Source organism: Eptesicus fuscus, chromosome 10 (genome assembly GCF_027574615.1).
Source record: "Eptesicus fuscus isolate TK198812 chromosome 10, DD_ASM_mEF_20220401, whole genome shotgun sequence".
In the NCBI taxonomy this organism is placed as follows: Eukaryota; Metazoa; Chordata; class Mammalia; order Chiroptera; family Vespertilionidae; genus Eptesicus; species Eptesicus fuscus.
In genome coordinates this window covers 32,607,534-32,625,393 of record NC_072482.1, presented here as the reverse complement: position 1 = coordinate 32,625,393, position 17,860 = coordinate 32,607,534, and the positions used below count along the sequence as shown (strand labels likewise).

The window sequence follows — 17,860 nt, the reverse complement described above, 5'->3', positions numbered from 1 at the left end:
CATATAAAGTTGCTCTTGATGTGACCAAAGTTATATAGAAAAAAGAAAAGTATACCAATATTTTAAAGTCTCTCTCTTTTTGTGCTTTTTAAAAAAAACTTCTCACAAAGGATTTGCTGTAAGCCTTCAAGTCATCTTGTCCAATCCAAAAGCTGTATTTAAGCGTCGTGGATCCCAGCCAGGGATGCAAGAATCTGACTTTCTAAAACAGATAACCACCGTTGAAGAACTGGAGCCGAAAGCAAGTAACTGCACCAAGGTATTCATTTCACATGTGCTGCCTGATGTAGCTGCATGTTGGCGTGGAGTCTGGCTACCCCAAAGATTTCCCTCCCTCCCCAGGTCCTTGTGTGGCACACTCGCACAGAGAAGGTTAATCTAGCCAACGAGCCCAAGCACCACCTGGACACAGTGAAGATCGAGGTGTAACTGGGAGCAGCAGTGGGTGTGGAAGAGGACGTTTGGAGGTTAGGCTACAGAGCATTCAGGTATTGTTCATTTTACTTCAGTACAACAGCCTTTATTGACATCTGATGGACATCTGTTTAGACAGAGCTTGTCAGTTAACATAAGCTAATCAGTTGGTATAAAATGTGTTTCTGTCTTCATTTGTTCTGCATGTTTTCTCTACAACTAAACTGGAAGATCTTTGTACAGTACAGCTAATGACCCTGCAGGTACCACTTTTAGTATCTTATATACTTTTCATTTTTTCCCCATTTGGCCTTATATTTGGTAGAACTGAACAGGTTTTAGAAACAGATGACAAGTATTTTGTCCCCGATTCCTGACTTAGCAACATTAAGTAATTTATGTAAGGTTGGTGGCAGTATACACTGTAGGAAATGAAACCCACAAAAGAAAGAAGTCTATGGATTCATCTATTTAATATAGGGATAGAACATTCTGTCAATACTAGGCACCATAAAATGTAAACACAGTTACTGTCATAAACCTGGATACACCTTCAAGGGCTGGAAGTGGCTTTGTTTGGTTACCCTGTTTGCATATAGTGCAGAGAACGGTCTTCATATTAGCACTATGTACATAAGAGGAGATCCAAATTACAAGAGGCAGATAAAATTCAAATTCTTCAAATATTGTTAAACTAAGTTTTATAGTAACATCCAGGTTTATCTTTTCCTTTCACTAACCACGTTCCCTGTTAAGCACATCATAACAATAGCACAGTGAAGGAAATGATGAAATAAAAGAATTTTGATACACTAGAAAACAGTGCTCAGTGATACATTTACATTCTATTTATGATTAACCATTTGATCATACAGTACCTTCCTACGAGATTACTGGCTAATTTGGGGGTGGGGTTTATACTGTTAGAGGTATTACTAACATGATAACTATTTTCCTTATATGCAAACATTAGAGCTATAATTTTATTGAGTAAAACTGATTATGCAAGTTGACTGAGCAGCTTCTCAAATAACGTGGTTTATGAAGTTATGGGAACTATGAGCAAAGCTGCCCTGGACATAAAATAGTTTCTCAACCTGCTTTTCACCACATCAAATTTAATCAGTACAAACCAACACAGTCAATCAGATAATTCTTAATGTGAACAAATGGGGAAAAAGAAAAAATATATATGTACATGAATAAACAGGGGAACTAGATGCATTTCAGCAAGGAATGTAGGTGGTAGCTCTGGATGAAACTCGTGTGCAGTCCTCACTTCCACAGTTGTGTGCTGAGAGTCTGACCCGATGAGCCTCCAGACCATCCTGCTGTCGTGCTGGGGGGCTGGGCAAAACCCAGCGCAGGGCTCGCATTGCCCATACTCATGCCAGCCATCTGCTGGTTCACCTGTGAGAGAACACAGGGCTCAGTTTAAGCAGCTCACTTCACTTTTAATTCTTATTTCTTTAACCAAAGTTAGACATTTTTTAAGTTACCCGATTTTATTAGAAGCTGTCTCAAAGAGATACTGAAGCTTAATAGCAATTACAATAAGTATTTTTTGTCCATGTAAAAATCAGTCAAAGCCCCGGGGTAAAAGCAAACCATCACATGTTTATTTCTCTGCAGAAAGCAACTACAGCTTTCTTCCCATTTTTAGCACTGTATTATATTTATTCATTTTCTAGACTCAATTTCTTGCCCCAAAAGATTAATCACAACTGAAAAGAAGTGCCAAAGCAATCTTTCAGTTTTATCTAGGTATAATTAATGAGTCCAATATTCTTTCAACTCAAGTAGTGCTTTACTAAAAACTAAGGAAATTTTATAAGGTAAAATACTCCAAAATTAAAAATTGTGTATTATAGCTATTATTCAGTTTTTATTAACATCTTAAATGGTTTTATATACCTTGTAAATATTAAAGAAAAGGTCAAACATCTAAAATTTTCATTATTTGATAAGGTATAAGATTTAATGTTGTTTTTCTTCCACTGGAGTCATGTATGTATATAAGCATCTTAACCCTTTCCTTGTGGTTCTTAACCTCTAAGATGACAGGTTAAGGAAAGACAAGAGGATTGACTACAAAGTACAGACTGGAGTTAAAACCTATGCTCAGGGTTGGATTGTATTCTTTTTAACAAGTTTGTTTGCAGTTTTTCAAAGACACTAATGTGAATTACATCACTCTAATGAGGCATAAGTGTCTATAGCGGCAGATCACTTCTGATACTTACTCAAGGTTGTTTTAACCACCTTGTCGTTGGCCAATAGCTCTCATGTAGGGAGTACTGGAGAACAGCCTTCAGCAGGCCTGGAAGTAACGGTCGGCTCCTTCCTGGTTCATCCAGCACATTAACCTGAGCTTACTTAAGCATTCTGGCACACACAAGCTGTTACTGCCATTTGGTACTTACCATTTTTTAGATCCCCAGAGATTAGAGACCAGTATCATATAGATATTCCTTTAAATAGTAAAAATAACTTGAGAGCATTCATAGGCTATATAGTGATTTTGCTAATGTTGGTTAGAAATCACTATTGACTATTCCTTAAATGTTCTCAAGGTGAAACACCTGACCAGAACAGGAGCCAAAATGCTAGAAGCAGGTGGGATCTCATCAAAGAGGAAGTGTAAAGGGAAGAAAAGTCAGGACAGAGCACCTAATATAGAGAAACTCATTTGAAGGAGGTAGTGTACTGGTAATGTGTCATATCTTGGCACTAAACTAACTTAGGTAGAAACGATTTTATAATATGAAGGGATGTCTGAAACAAATATGGACTTGTTCACATCTTACGGGAATTCTTGAACTAGTGGGTACTCTTTTTAAATATAAACCTAATTACAGGGTAAGTAAAAAGGAAATACAATGTTAGAGATGTTTGAACAAAAAGATTTTTCATAAATCATGGACAGTAGCCTAGATTTTTCCCCTAATTTATGGAAGTTACACCCCCTTCCCAAATTAGTGAAGACAGGTTGGTCCAAAGTAGACTATAAAACGCCCCACAGGGAGCTGGGTAAAGCATGTTACTAATTTCAAAGGTGATAGGGAATTTCTTAAGATGCCAAGATAATTTCTAGCTGTTACAACTAAATTAGGGATGTCCACCATTACAGTTATATTAGAAATGAAAAAATACTTCACATTTCTTTATAGAATATCAAGTAGGGACAAAGACAGGTCATTTGTCTATCTGATATAACTGCATTATCCCTCCTCTTTCTGCCAGATTATTAGATTTAAGTACAAATAAAATAATTTAGAAAGTTAAGTCTGATTTCTTCAATTCTGGATAAAGTGGAGAATAAAAGACCCTTACCTGTGACAGGTTCCACTGGGGCTGTTGAGCTTGTGGCAGGCCAAACTTACTCGGGGGTGCACCCATCTGTCCTACCATTCCTCCTTGGGGGGCAATCACATTCTGAGGCAGTGGCATCACACCAGTTTGTGCATTTCCCATAAACCCATTGGGGATGGGCATGCCCACCATCATGCTTGCACTCTGTCCCATCACATTGCCCATAAGGCCAGGAGCTGCAGGCACAGGTACACCCATTGATGGAAAACCTTGAAATGCAGTCGGTGCTTGTGAGGTAAATGGTATATTTGTGGGTCCCATAAATACACCTGCATCATAAGAACCATGAAAAGAAAATGAAGAGAACAGGGCTACTGTATACAGCTGCACTCAATTCTATAATCACAGAAAAACAATTGCCATTTTTCTGAACTACCCATAGCAAAATTTTTAATTCTGGTCTGGCTGCTCCTACTGCTCAGACCAACTCATAGCCTACACTCTCAGAGCTGGTTATTTCCAGAAGCAGACAAATCAGTTATGAACCTGAGCCACTTTAATTAGAATAAATACATGGATAGAAAAATATCCATGGTGAAGACCAACCTGCGTAGCATGAGATGACGTGCGGTTTCTGCTAACCTAACCCACTGGCTCCCACCACCAAACACACAGGTGCAAGTTCACTGGCCTGGCTTTAAGGGAAGCAAGTGGGAGCTCATTATTTAAAGAGGTAGTCTGACAGATTAAAACTGTGTAAACAAATCTTACCTTGCTAGTATTTATTATAATTATTTTTTAAATCTCAAACCTTTTTTGGAATTCATGTAATAATTCAGACTGCTTATTGTTTACTTGCAGAGAAAATACCATTCTGTACAGTTATAAACTTCATGCAAATCAAATTCAAATAATTATTCAAAGATAATCCATGTCCTAAGAGCTTGTGAAACAACATTATGTGAACAGCTTGTTAATTCTAAATGAATAAAGTTTTGTGACTCCTGTACCTGCTTTTTAATTCTAATGCTTCATTCATTTCAGTTTTGTAGTTGTGTAAATTGCAACAACAAAAGCACCCATTACATAGAAAAATGGGGAAGAAATGTAATTGATATATTATAACCACAAAGGCTCACTTCCAGTAATGCCACTGCAGTCCCTGAAAGCAGACTTCAAAATGAATTACCAGGAGCGCTCTGCGGCTGCACAGTCCCTGCGCCATACAGGGACAAGATGGAGTCTTTGGAGAGTTGTTTCTTTGTCACCTCTTCTGACTTGGTCGTTTGTTCAGTGAATAGATCCAGATCCCCAGATGTTACTGTAGACACAGTGGCGGCTGCTGGTACAGTGGACGTCCCCTGAGACAAATACCAAAACACACTGTCGAATTGTGCATACTAAAACATGGTTCATCCATTACTTAAAATCCAAGTGAAGTTATGAAATTAGAAATTCAACAACTTGTAGAAGGTAAATGGTGCATTAAAGAGGATCATTCACAATCCCACACAAAAACATTTAGGATAAAGGTATGAGAGTTACTATTTTGAATGTATTAATGTAGAATAGGTAGATTGAAACTCTTATTAGTACATAATAAATTGTGTTTACCTGCTAGACTGATGCTGAGTTTTGTATCCCATCCTGACCACAATGAGGTCAACAACAGGTAGGGTATGTGGCTGCTGCCTGAGAATCACCATTCCCAGGAGGTGCTCAGGCATCTCCCTCAGCAACTACTGCTTCAAGGAACTGGTATCCCTTGTAATAAAGAACATTTCTACAACTACAAAAGACTGTAAGAGGGTCCTGCAAAGGCTGCTTTTGTCCGGGGGGGGGGGAGGCTTTTCAAAAGCTGCATTGGGATATTCTTATAAACCTAATCTAGATCAGTTTTTGTTTTTTTAAAAATATATTTTATTGATTTTTGATAGGAAGGGAGAGGGATAGAGAGTTAGAAACATTGATGAGAGAGAAACATCGATCAGCTGCCTCCTGCACACTTCCTACTGGGGATGTGCCCGTAACCAAGGTACATGCCCTTGACCAGAATCGAACCTGGGACCTTTCAGTCCGCAGGCCGACGCTCTATCCACTGGGCCAAACCGGCTAGGGCTAATCTAGATCAGTTTTAACCACAACCTTAGAATGCTTCTAATCTATCCAAAAATGAAGGACAGCAATACTTTAACCACCCCCACTCTCAACCATATCTTGTATTCCACTTTTGGACAAGGGGCAAATGAATACAAATGCAAAGAAATGTAGACTTTAATACAAAACAAAAATTTTCACTTAATCTCCTCTATCTTGCACACAGGTAGTACAGTGGAACCTTGGTTCTCAAATTTGTTCCAGAAGGACTGTATAAGAAGTGATTTGTTTGAAAATGGAATCATTTTTTCCCATTAGAAATAATGTAAATTGAATTCATTCGTTTTAGAAACTCAAATGATTCTCCATTTTAACCTTTCTTGTATACAGTGCATGCCAGCAAAAGCTATACACACACACTCCTCGTCATGGCGATACTTAAGAGTTAAATGGTCTGCATTGTTCCCCCTTGCTGCTCTGATATCAAACAGAACACGTGAAGTACAGCGAAGCCTCAGATGTGAGGTCTAATTCTCCAAGCAGGTGCAAAGCAATTCATACTCCAATGGTATCTAAAGAAGTCTAGCAGATAAAGCAACCTCACTAGAACGCCAGACCAAAAGAAATTGCTTTCCCCATAAAGTTCTTTTCTAGAAATAAATATTAATGATAAAGATCCATTTAAACTAATTATTCCTAAGGAATCTACACTGAATGGCCAGATTATTATGATCTCTGAACGCATAATAAGCTGGCCACTCAGTGTATATCCTATATCAGTGATGGCGAACCTATGACACGTGTGCCATTTCTGATGACACGCAGCCGCTGATGCGGCCGCATGCTGAGGATGAAACATTTGCGAAATAATGTTTTTTTCCTCAAAGTGACACACTACCCGAGTTATGCTCAGTTTTTTGGCGAAGTTTGACACACCAAGCTCAAAAGGTTGCCCATCACTGTCCTATATAATAAAAGGCTAATATGCAAATTGTCCCCTCGACCAGGAGTTCGACCAGCAGGTGGGCCGGCCAACCGCCCATGTCCCCTCCCCCTGGCCAGGCTGGCTGAACCCCACCCATGCACGAATTTATGCACCAGTCCTCTAATACACACACACACTCACACTGAGTGGCCAGATTATTATGCGTTCAGAGATCATAATAATCTGGCCACTCAGTGTATTTTCTCAATTCTAGTGGTAATTATACAGTGACTATCATAATAACAATATGTGTAATAAAAATACATGTAATTAGTCTTCTCAATAAGACATAACTTCTATCTTATTAAAACTTTCCATCCAAACAATTCCTATTGGTTCAGTTTTTCTAGAGAAAAGGAAATATTTTACCTCAAAAATTATGCTGTAATGAACCAAACTGGCTGCTTATTTGTAAAGTGTAAGTTTAACATAAAATCTTAGTTGTATGCTTAAGAGTAATCAATATTCCTGAAAGTTCATATATTTCACCTTAAAGACAAATACTGCATGACTGCATTTATCACTTATATGTGTAAAAAAATAAAATTCATAGAAACAGAACAGAATGGTGGTTGCAGAGGCTGGGCATAGAGGAAATACAGGGAACCTGGTAAAAGGGTACAAACTTTCAGCTATAAGATAAATAAGGTCTGAGGATCTAATGCATAACAACATTGTGACTACAGTTGATTATACTGCACTAGAGGCCTGATGCACAAAATTCGTGCAAGAGTAGGCCTTTCTTCCCCGGGCTGCCTGCACCGGCTACCCTCGCAGCCCTGGCTTCATCCGGTCTAATTAGCATATCACCCTTTTATTATTATAGACTAGAGCCGTGGCCGGCAAACTGCGGCTCGCAAGCCACATGCGGCTCTTTGGCCCCTTGAGTGTGGCTCTTCCACAAAATACCACGGCCTAGGTGAGTCTATTTTGAAGAAGTGGCGTTAGAAGAAGTTTAAGTTTAAAAAATTTGGCTCTCAAAAGAAATTTCAATCGTTGTACTGTTGATATTTGGCTCTGTTGACTGAGTTTGCCGACCACTGGACTAGAGACATGGTGCATGAAAATTCATGCACTGGAGGGGGGATCCCTCAGCCCGGCCTACCCCCTCTCACAATCTGGGAGCCCTCAGGGGCGGGAGGCGACCCAGCGATCAGGGTAGGGTGACACCCCCATCACACCTCTACTGCTGCTGCCACTGCCGGCAGTGCAAGCCTCAGCTGGCCCTGGTTACCTGAGCCTTGGGCGGCCCTGGGCAGCTGCCATCCGAGGCTTGCCTGCACCTTGGGCCGGCCCTGGGTGGCTGGGGGGCTGAGGGACTCCAGAGGCAGGCACACGCAAGGCCAGGCCTGCCCCTTGCTGTGCACCTGCTGCCCCCGCGGGGCTGAGGGGACTTGGCATGGCCACCTTTGAGGGCGTGGCAGCAATTAGCATATTCCCTCCTTATTGGCTGTGGGCGCCACCATCTTTGAGGGTGGGGCAGTCAATTAGCATATTCCCCCCTTACTGGCTGTGGGCGCTGCCATCTTTGCGACAGCATGAGGGTCAATTAGCATATCCCCTCTTTATTAGATAGCATTGCATAATGGAAATTTGCTAGGAGAGTAGAACCTGTGTCCTTCCCCATCCCCCCAAAAAAGTAAAAATGTGTTAATTAATTTGATGGTGGGAATCCTTTCACAATGTATATCTAAATATCAAGTCATTATGTTATGCATTTAAAATGTTACAATTTTATTTGTTAAAGTATTTAATGTATTAAATACTATACCTGAAATAGTGTTTAAGGTATTAAACAATTTATAATTTAATAAAAGGCTAAAAAAGAAATTCCATGTTAATGTTCAGAAGGCAATTCAAAATTTCTTTACCATTAACACTGAAGAAAAAGTCCTGATCATTAATATTTTGTTCTCAGTTGTTTTTTTAAACATCACCAAAATAAAAAAGGAAGGTAGGTTTTAAGGCTAACTTAAAACAATTTATCTTCATAAAAAAGAATATGAATAATGAATTTGCTACAATTTCTTATTCCCAGTTTTCCTGCAATCAGAAGAAAATAAGTGTCTTGGGGATGGCTCAATAGAGCATAAGAAAGAACTACTGGCTGCCAGTCAATAGTTATATACCCTCAGTTTAAAAACCTCAGAGGTAAGTGGCCTTGATGATCTCAGACAAGGCTGAAATAGTCTGAGTTTTCCTACTTGTTCATTCTAAACACTGTTGTTTACCTAAAGCAAAAGTTAGCCAACTTTAGGCAGTGAATATTTAGGCTTTGTGGGTCATACAGTGTTGGAATTATTCAACTTACTTTTTAGTAGGAAAGCAGCCACAGACAATATGCAAATGACTGGGAGAGGCTGAATTCTAATAAAACTGTGCAAACAAGCTGCCGGCTTAGTTTGCCAACCCCTGGACTAAAGAACAGGAGGCTTTCAAATCAGCGATGGAAATTCTGAAAGTTTTCAGAAAGGAAGTAAGTAGTGATTGTGTAAAACCACACTCTTACAACATACCTGAGCTGGGGGCATGACAGTTGCAGGTAAAGGATTAGAAATCATTGGTCCAAAGATGTCCAGATCATCATTCAGAGCTGGCACTGTGGTTGTGTTCCCATTGGTCACTGGTGCCTCAGCAGGACCATCTAAAAAGAGCATAGATTCTTGTCTTAAAGTAGAATCTCTTAGTACTTGAAACATGGCATTATTTTAAATACATATGGTTAAAAAAAAGAACAGTTCAAAAAGTTGACAACAAAATATGTCTTCCCCTTCTACTCCAGGTTCTATCCCCTTACTCAAAGAAACCATTTCCATTTTATTTATTCTTCCAGATAATTTTATCCACCATATTCTATATTCAAATAGAACACATACATACATACATACATATATTATATATATTTAAAGTTTTTAATAAATGGTGGGTGTCATACATTCACATTATTCTGTATCCTGATGCTCCCTTATATGCCGGGTACTGTTTTGAGTACTTTACATATATTAACTCATTTAATCCCCATAACCTAATGAGACAGACACTACTTATAAGTTGATTAGCTAAACTAGGATCTGATACCATGTTCTTACAAATAATGCCTCTTCATAAATGTGTGTGTTTTGGATATCACTTCATAGCATGTACTAGTATATCTACCATAGAAATAAATTTTGATTATTTAAAATGTCTGAAATGTTGCATTTTAAAGTTACTATAAGGAAAAAAATGGATGAAAAGAAAGAAAATATACACTGGTTCCATAAGAAGTATCCATAAAACTTGAAATAAACCATTTCTTGGCAGTACCAAGCCACTGAGCTGTACTGGGAAAGGAACTCTGATAGGGGACAAACATTCTATATCAGTTCCTACTTACCCTATCATTCAAAAAAACTTTTAAAATATATCCTTTTACATTAGTGCAAAAATTACACAGTGTAAGGGGTGGGAATTGGAGTGGGATGAGGGGGAGTTTCAGAGCATGGTATTCCAGGACATGGAACATCTCACATGGTTCTGTTTTTTTGTGGCCATAACCAAATAACAGTTCTGAGCATCACAACTCCAATCTCTGGGACTTATATCATAATCAGGCTTCTATTTTAACAATTTACAATTTCATTTGATCTCTCTTTGATGTTCCATACACTGAGTGGCCAGATTATTATGATCTCTGAATGCATAATAATCTGGCCACTCAGTGTATATCCTATATAATAAAAGGCTAATATGCAAATTGTCCCCTCGACCAGGAGTTCGACCAGCAGGAAGGCCAGCCAACCGCCCATGTCCCCTCCCCCTGGCCAGGCTGGCCGGACCCCACCCATGCACGAATTCATGCACCGGGCCTCTAACACACACACACACACACACACTGAGTGGCCAGATTATTATGCGTTCAGAGATCATAATAATCTGGCCACTCAGTGTATATTGTTAATAAAATATCTACTATGTACTCAGTATTTCTACCACAACCCACAGAAACTCATAGGTTTCTTCTCCTTTTTGAAGTAGAACTATACAAATTGATATCTTTTATTTCCCTGTTTGGAGCTTTAGGAAATCACAGATTAAATTTCAATGAATAAATTGTAACAATAAGATTTTTTTACTACCTAATTTATAAAAGAGTATGTAAAACCCACAGAAGTTAGTTTGGAAGAAATCAACTGCAAACAGTTTTCAGTCACTCCCAGTGATATCACATTATCAGAGCCATATACCTAGGACTATGGACAAGTTAAAGGTGAAGCAATAACGCAATGTACAGATTATTACTAATTTACAAGATATAGAATTTTAAGCTAAGACACAACTAGGATATAAAAGCATTCAAATGACTCATACATGAAAGTAATTTTTTTTCATTTCTAACCATTTCAAAAGGCAACATTCATTCTGAAATTAGACCTCTTTGAAGATCTATTTTATATTTTCCATCCATTCCACATTCCATTTACATGATGTATACAGCACATTATGTATATAGCACATCATGTAAATATGAACCAGAAATGAAACAGCATAAAAGAAAAAGGTATTCTAGATTAAAAACACAACTAAAGGAACATCTTTGTGATATTACAATAGCTCAGTAAATAAACTCTGTCCAATGCCATGTAAGCCAGTGGTGCTTTAACCCATAAACTGTAGCGTGCAAAGTAGGGGAACATCCACATCAAAGACATGTTTAATTCAATAACTAAATATGACTACCTTATATATCTGCAATTTCAACTCACAAACAGAAGCACATGTCCTCCCCAAAACAAACTACAACCAAGAAAAAAGTTTAAAACAGAAAATAGTTATTTCCAATTTTACAGTTAAATGTCTTTGCTTTTTGAAGGAATACTAGTAAACACTAAAAATTAGGATAAATTTATGGGGGGAAATCCTTAAACATGGGAAAATACTATTATAGTGGAACCCTGCTTCTCGAATTTAATTCATTCCAGAAGGCTGTTTGAGAAGCAATTTGTTTGAAAACAATCATTTTTTCTCATTAGAAATAATGTAAATTGAATTAATTCGTTCCAGACTCCCAAATGACTCCGTTTTAACCTTTCTTGTATACAGAACATGTCCAATATATTGTTTAACTTATAAATAAATACTTCTTAAATTTATCAAACCATCCCCTAGTATCCTTAAACAAATTTTTTTTTTAATGTATACTTTTAATGATTTGAGAGAGGAATGGAGAGGGAGAAAGAAATGATTGAGAGTCACTGATCAGCTGCCTCCTGCACACCCCACACTGGGGATCGAGCCCACAACCAGGGCATGTGCCCTGACAGAGAATCGAACCTTAACCTCCTGGGGTTCATAGGTTGACGCTCAACCACTGAGCCACAAGGGCAGGCCTTAAACAAATTTTTAATATATCGCTGCCTCTGAAATGCTATCACTGACAAACTGCTTTTCATTTCTCCAATCAACAACAGTTTTTCTACCTACTCAATTGCCTGTGATTATTTTGTGAGCACTTTCATACCTTTAGCAACATTAGCACTCTTAATGGTCTCTTTATGTTTTAAAATTGTGCTAATCATTTATTTAGCCAGCAACAAAAGCAATCTCTCCTTTGTTTGTTGTCTCAGAGACTCTGTCATGCTAAGGGATCAGCCTGAAAGGGTAGTCAGGTAGAAAACGGAACAACTTGGTCAAGACCTGATTGTTTGAAAAGGGAGACATTCAAGAAACAAGGTTTGACTCTATTACCTTTTTTCCTTTGGTGAATTAAGTACTATCAACTGATTTTTACCACAGGCCTTGTCAATCTAGTGAGCAAAGGATGCACTGTGTGAGAACCAGGGGGTTAACCTAATACAGCAAATGGCCTGTTTGTATTACTTTTATACTGTACATCTTTCAGAAACTTTAAGTCTGTTCTAAGTAGTGCATTATACTTCATTAAGAATATTAACTTATTTATACTTTCAAATCTAAATCCTATCTGGTAGTACCATATCTAATCTGTAAAACAACACGGAGCATTTCATTTGGTTTTTGAAGTCTTATTTTACCCTTTACACCTTAGGATCACACATATATAACTAGTAAAAATAACAGCCAACACTTAGTATAGTGCTTGTTTTGTACAAAACCTGAAAAAACACAAATACACACATAAACACATGCATTTGTTCAATGTTTATAACCATGCTATGAGAGAGGCACTATCAATTATCCTCATTTAAAGATGGCAAAAAAAAAAAAAAAAGGTACACTTGTCTAGTGTCGCAGAACTAGAGCAAAGCCTGAGGTTGTAATCCTCCTCAATTTTTACTTTAAAAGCAACACGTTCTTGTAAAAGATGCAAACCCTACAAAAATGAGTAAGAGTTCCCTACTATGGATATTGGTGATGGCTGCACAATAATGTGAATTTATTTAATACCACTAGTAAAACTGGTTAAAATCTTAAATTTTATGTGTATTTCACCACAAAAAAAGTCCCTTACCATACCTTTTCTATGCTTATAAACAATGTATATACAATACAATACAAAAAGTTTTCTTTAAATAAAATGATGTATGTGTGGAAGGGGTGGATTGCATTCTAGGATATTGCATGGACCTACAATAAGTGATTATTTAATCCTTCACTGCTGGGCATTTAGGTAATTTATAGGCTTTCGCTATACAAAAACAGAACAGTAAACACCCACAGTTCTTAATATAAGACCCACACAGCTCACTTCCTTCACTGCAAGGTAACATAACTTCTGTTTCTACCATTGCAAAGGAAACAGCTCCATTTTCACATTCCATTAAAACATCTTTGAAGAACTGTCCTCCTGAAAGCTCAGAAAGGCATTCTGCACAAACAAAGTTGGGCTCTCTTTGTAACCAACCACCTACCACAATTAGAGGAGCATCCATGAAAGTTAACTCACAGTGTTAGTCCAAGGGACTCTGGAATCCTTCAGAATGAGAGAGAGGAGCACCTGCTTAGGGACAACAATTGTGTGGCCAGGCTGATACTATGTTCAAGTGATGGGGAGAATTTTCTCTTAGCTCCGAAAAACTTTCTTACGGGCCTGACCAGGTTTCCCTCTCTACAGCCACGTGATAGGCACAGGTGATTGTCCTCTGCTCCCACACCTACAGCATACTTGCCCTGTGTTCTCTTTAACCCATTCTTCTACCCATCTGATCCCCTCATATGATGATTTCACCCCATCAATTTTCCTTACTACAAAAGCTAAGCAGTCACAGAATTTCTGAAAAACAAACCTTTAACCTAATTGAAAACTCAGACTTGCAAAAATCAGTAAATACAAGTTCCCAGTGGGTTTTCCCAACGGATTTCAATGTCTGTTAATTTGACTCACTACAGTTGGTTTGCAAAATACATTTTTTTAAAAAGATAGTTTCAATTCACTTTGAAGGTTGTTTTTGTTTTCAGTATTTAAAAAGGACAGTTAAAGACTAGTTATCATTATCATTATAACCATCATGTTTCCTATACATTTTTATAGAATATTTACACGTTATCATCATTTTTGTCTCCATGAAATATGAGAAGGGCATCTCCTTCCATTATCTCCAGTTATAGAAACCAGGGCACAAAGAGATTAAAACACTTGCTCAATGTCATATTCCTAGTTCAGTAGCAAAAAAACCTGCACTGTACAGTCTTCTGACCTCCAGACTAGTGAGTACTCTTTTCCTTAAACCACATTTCATCAAAACTCAGGTACTTACAACTGACCCTAATTAAAAATAAATCCCTTAAAATTCTGAAAATAAAAACCAACCTTTAAATAGTTCATAATTATTTCTACTAAGTTAGAGAAGCAGAGACAGAAACAGTGCAGAAACCATTTAGCACCACACTCACAGTTGCTCGGCGTCTCCCCACTCCACTCTCCTCTTACCAAGCCCAGTGTCGTCTCAGTTTACAGTGAGGGATGCAGGTGGATGTGGTCATCACTGAGCCGACTGGGCTGAGGGAACCAAGTGTGGCGTATAATCAATCAGTCAACAATATTCACAAATCACCGGGAGTTCAATGCATCCTTCTGATCCAGGGTCCACTAATTTGCTGACTGAATGATTAAAAGCTCAGAGGCCACAAAAGCAACAGAATACCAAGATGTTGAAAACAGTTTCTCAGATAAATATAATTTAAAAATTTAGAAATCATAAATCAAATAGCTTAAGAAAAATAATTAAGTCCGCATGGATTACATTTTGTGTGCACAAAATACACACGTGCACACACCCAGACAAATGGATACCTCCTCCAGGATGGGGGGGACCTCAGACTAATCCACACAGTGCCTGCTAACAGAGAAGTGGATGTCTGTGCATAACATCAGAATTCACCACAGACATGCACCTCATGTGGTGTTCCTGGTGCTACAGACTGGTGGCGGGAGCAGCCAGCAGCAGGAGGAGGCAGCAACCCCTTTTAATCAGTATGCAGAAATAGTAGTTGGTGGACAATAAAAATAACGGGAGATCCAGAGTACAAGAAAAGCCTAAGGCAAATGGAAGAAATTTAGCTGGGACAACATCATAAAAAATGATAATGAAGCACAAAGGACCCCTTAAAAAGGCAATGAGCAAACAGAAGGAATCAGGACAATGCAGTAAAATGAAGAAGGAATTTCGATCTTAAAGGCAAGGACATCAAGCATACAGTTAGTTGCTGTGGGTAACCATTTTCTATGTTATCTTAAGATTTCATACTAGTGTTTTATCTGAACACTGAGTTAGTAGATCATTTTTAAACTGCACACATAACACAAGTTTACAAGAAAAGGTTAAAATGATTTGAGTTAAAGGAAAAAAGTTGTGAAAGCAGTGCTGCATCTCACATGAACATACGGCATTCCCAGCATGCATTTACTGGCCTATTTCACACCGTGACACTGATAGATGCTTAAAAAGAAGGTAACATTTCAAATATGACAAAGTCATGAAGGCCAATCTCTACCACCGAGAAATCCTCAATATGGTGAATGAGACCATTGATTCTATTAACTGTGGCTATGCCAGAACTCATCTGATACCAATAATCCAAATGAGTTAAGGTAAACAAAGTATTTACAACAATATTTAGTGTCTTCTTCTTGGCGCATTCCCAATTCCTTTGAACAATAATTTATAAATTGATGGGAAATAAAAATACATTTTGCATTTTTATAACACACTTTTAACACTAGTACTTTGCCAGGTACTCTGATCAGACACAAAGCATCTCAGGTTAACCATCACATTACCAAGAAGATTTACACAATAAGCCTAAGATTTCAACAGAAGTCTGGTCTTGCACCGGGAAAACTCAGCTGCTATAACCAGTTTGAGAAGCTTCTCCTGGTGCCCCAAGCACAAACAGGTGCCTCTTCCTCATCCAGGGCTAAAATAGACAGTTGCCCTACCTCTCTATGGAAGGCCTTGGGGGCAGGGGATTGGCTTTATACCAACTGCAGCCACAGTAGTTGGCTGACCTCCCTTCTGAGGCAACAAATGACTCTGGAGCCCACAAGACGCGGCAACGCTTCCACTGTAGGCCATATCACCCACATCTGGTCACTCAGGCCTACTAACTGTCCCACCTAAAGGCCAAGGCTGCATGCAAAGTGGCAGCCTTCCCAAGTGTCTATAATTTCACTAGGAGCCCAGTGCACGAATTTGTGCACCTTGAAAGGAACTGTGGGCTGTGAGGCTGCGGTAGGCACCGGGGTGGGTCTCGGCCCATCCTCCGTGCCCCTGCCCTGTCCCTCCTGCTGCGGCCCCTGGTCCCGTCTGCCGGCAGCCCCGCCCCCACTGCCACCACTCCCATGTGCTGATGGTGCTGGCCCCACTTGCACCTGTTGACAGCGCAGAGCGATTGGGGCCAGTGCCAGCAGCGGCTGCCAGCCCCAATCACCCCTCAGGAGCAAGGTGAGGTGGAGAAGCCCTGAAGGGCGATCGGGGCTGGCAGCCACTACTTGCACCCGCTGATAGTGCCAAGCAATCGGGGCCAGCACCAGGCACCAGGAGCAGGTGTGAGTAGTGGCTCTGGCAGCAGGTGTGAGCAGGGCCAGCGCCTGCAGCAGGTGCAAGCACCTGGCAGGATTGTGGCACAAGGGAGTGAAGAATTTTCAGTAACCACCAGAGGCTCACCCCGATGACAGCGACCGGCGCCCCGCCTTGGTCTGGCACCCCCTCTCACCCGCTCCACCATCCCGCCACAGCCGATGCCCACCATGTTCCACGCGCACCCCCTGGTGGTCAGCGCACGTCATAGCAACCGGTTGTTTGGTTGTTCCGCCACTTGGTCTATTTGCATATTAGGGTTTTATATAGAGAGACCTTTAGTTTTTAATGGCATCTGACTACACTTAGGTCGACAGGCATGCCTCAGTATGCTGTAGGCCTCTGTACTCCATCCTGGCATCGATCATGTTTATGCCCAGAGCCACTGCCCACTCCTTCCTAGCCTCTCACCAGGAAGAGAGAGTGCAGCTTAGTTTAATGCTTGGCACAAAGCAAATGCTCAATAAATGATTGATGAATTGAAATGCTTTCCAAACACAGGTTATGAGAGGATTTCTTGGTGACAGTAGAGCCATGGTGGAAACAAGTCAGATGATTGATCCTACTTCTGTTGGGAGTAAAAGTGAAATAATGACACTATTTTTGAAAAGTACCAGTGATCTGCCTACAAAATCCCTCTTCAGTCCTTGCCCTGCTTAACCACTGCCTCATTTAGCAGTAGACTCCCTTTGAGTCTAGAGCCACATTCTCTTAAAGAGCCTGTAGCCCCTGCTCTTGACATCTGGCTGGCTCCTCCTCCTATGTTTTTACAGACAGATTCCACAAGACTGTTCAACTATGGCACTACAACTGCTACGTTCCTGACTGGGATCCTTACCCGGGGCTTCCTCTCTCCTATCCTTCAGTGACGAGATGGGATTCTCTCTCTAAATCAGAAATGTGTCCTTCACAGCCCCTCTGTCCACAGCAGCCCAGGCAACTGAATGGGTTAGTCTCCTCTACCAGCCACCTCGGGGCCAGAGCACATCCTACTCTCTCTCCTCTCCTACAGATG

The 17,860-nt window shown here is 39.7% G+C and overlaps 2 protein-coding genes across 6 annotated transcripts in view; one reads left to right on the top strand and one right to left on the bottom strand.

The window, feature by feature from the left end:
• Positions 1–429, top strand: part of B3GAT2 (beta-1,3-glucuronyltransferase 2) — a 59,993-nt gene extending 59,564 nt beyond the window's left edge. The window contains exons 3-4 of the mRNA XM_008140352.3: positions 111–259; positions 343–429. Of these exons, the coding sequence (XP_008138574.2) occupies positions 111–259; positions 343–429 (236 nt within the window). The remainder of the gene's footprint in view (positions 1–110; positions 260–342) is intronic.
• A 439-nt stretch (positions 430–868) lies between these two features.
• Positions 869–17,860, bottom strand: part of SMAP1 (small ArfGAP 1) — a 142,547-nt gene continuing 125,555 nt past the window's right edge. For 4 of the 5 annotated variants that reach the window (XM_054721690.1, XM_008140179.3, XM_008140248.3 and 1 more), the window contains 4 exons: positions 9,325–9,452; positions 4,916–5,087; positions 3,748–4,055; positions 869–1,824 (listed from right to left, as the gene is read on the bottom strand). In XM_054721690.1, the coding sequence (XP_054577665.1) occupies positions 1,690–1,824; positions 3,748–4,055; positions 4,916–5,087; positions 9,325–9,452 (743 nt within the window). In that variant the 3' untranslated portion in view covers positions 869–1,689. The remainder of the gene's footprint in view (positions 1,825–3,747; positions 4,056–4,915; positions 5,088–9,324; positions 9,453–17,860) is intronic. The other variant, XM_028152279.2, reaches the window with a different exon arrangement.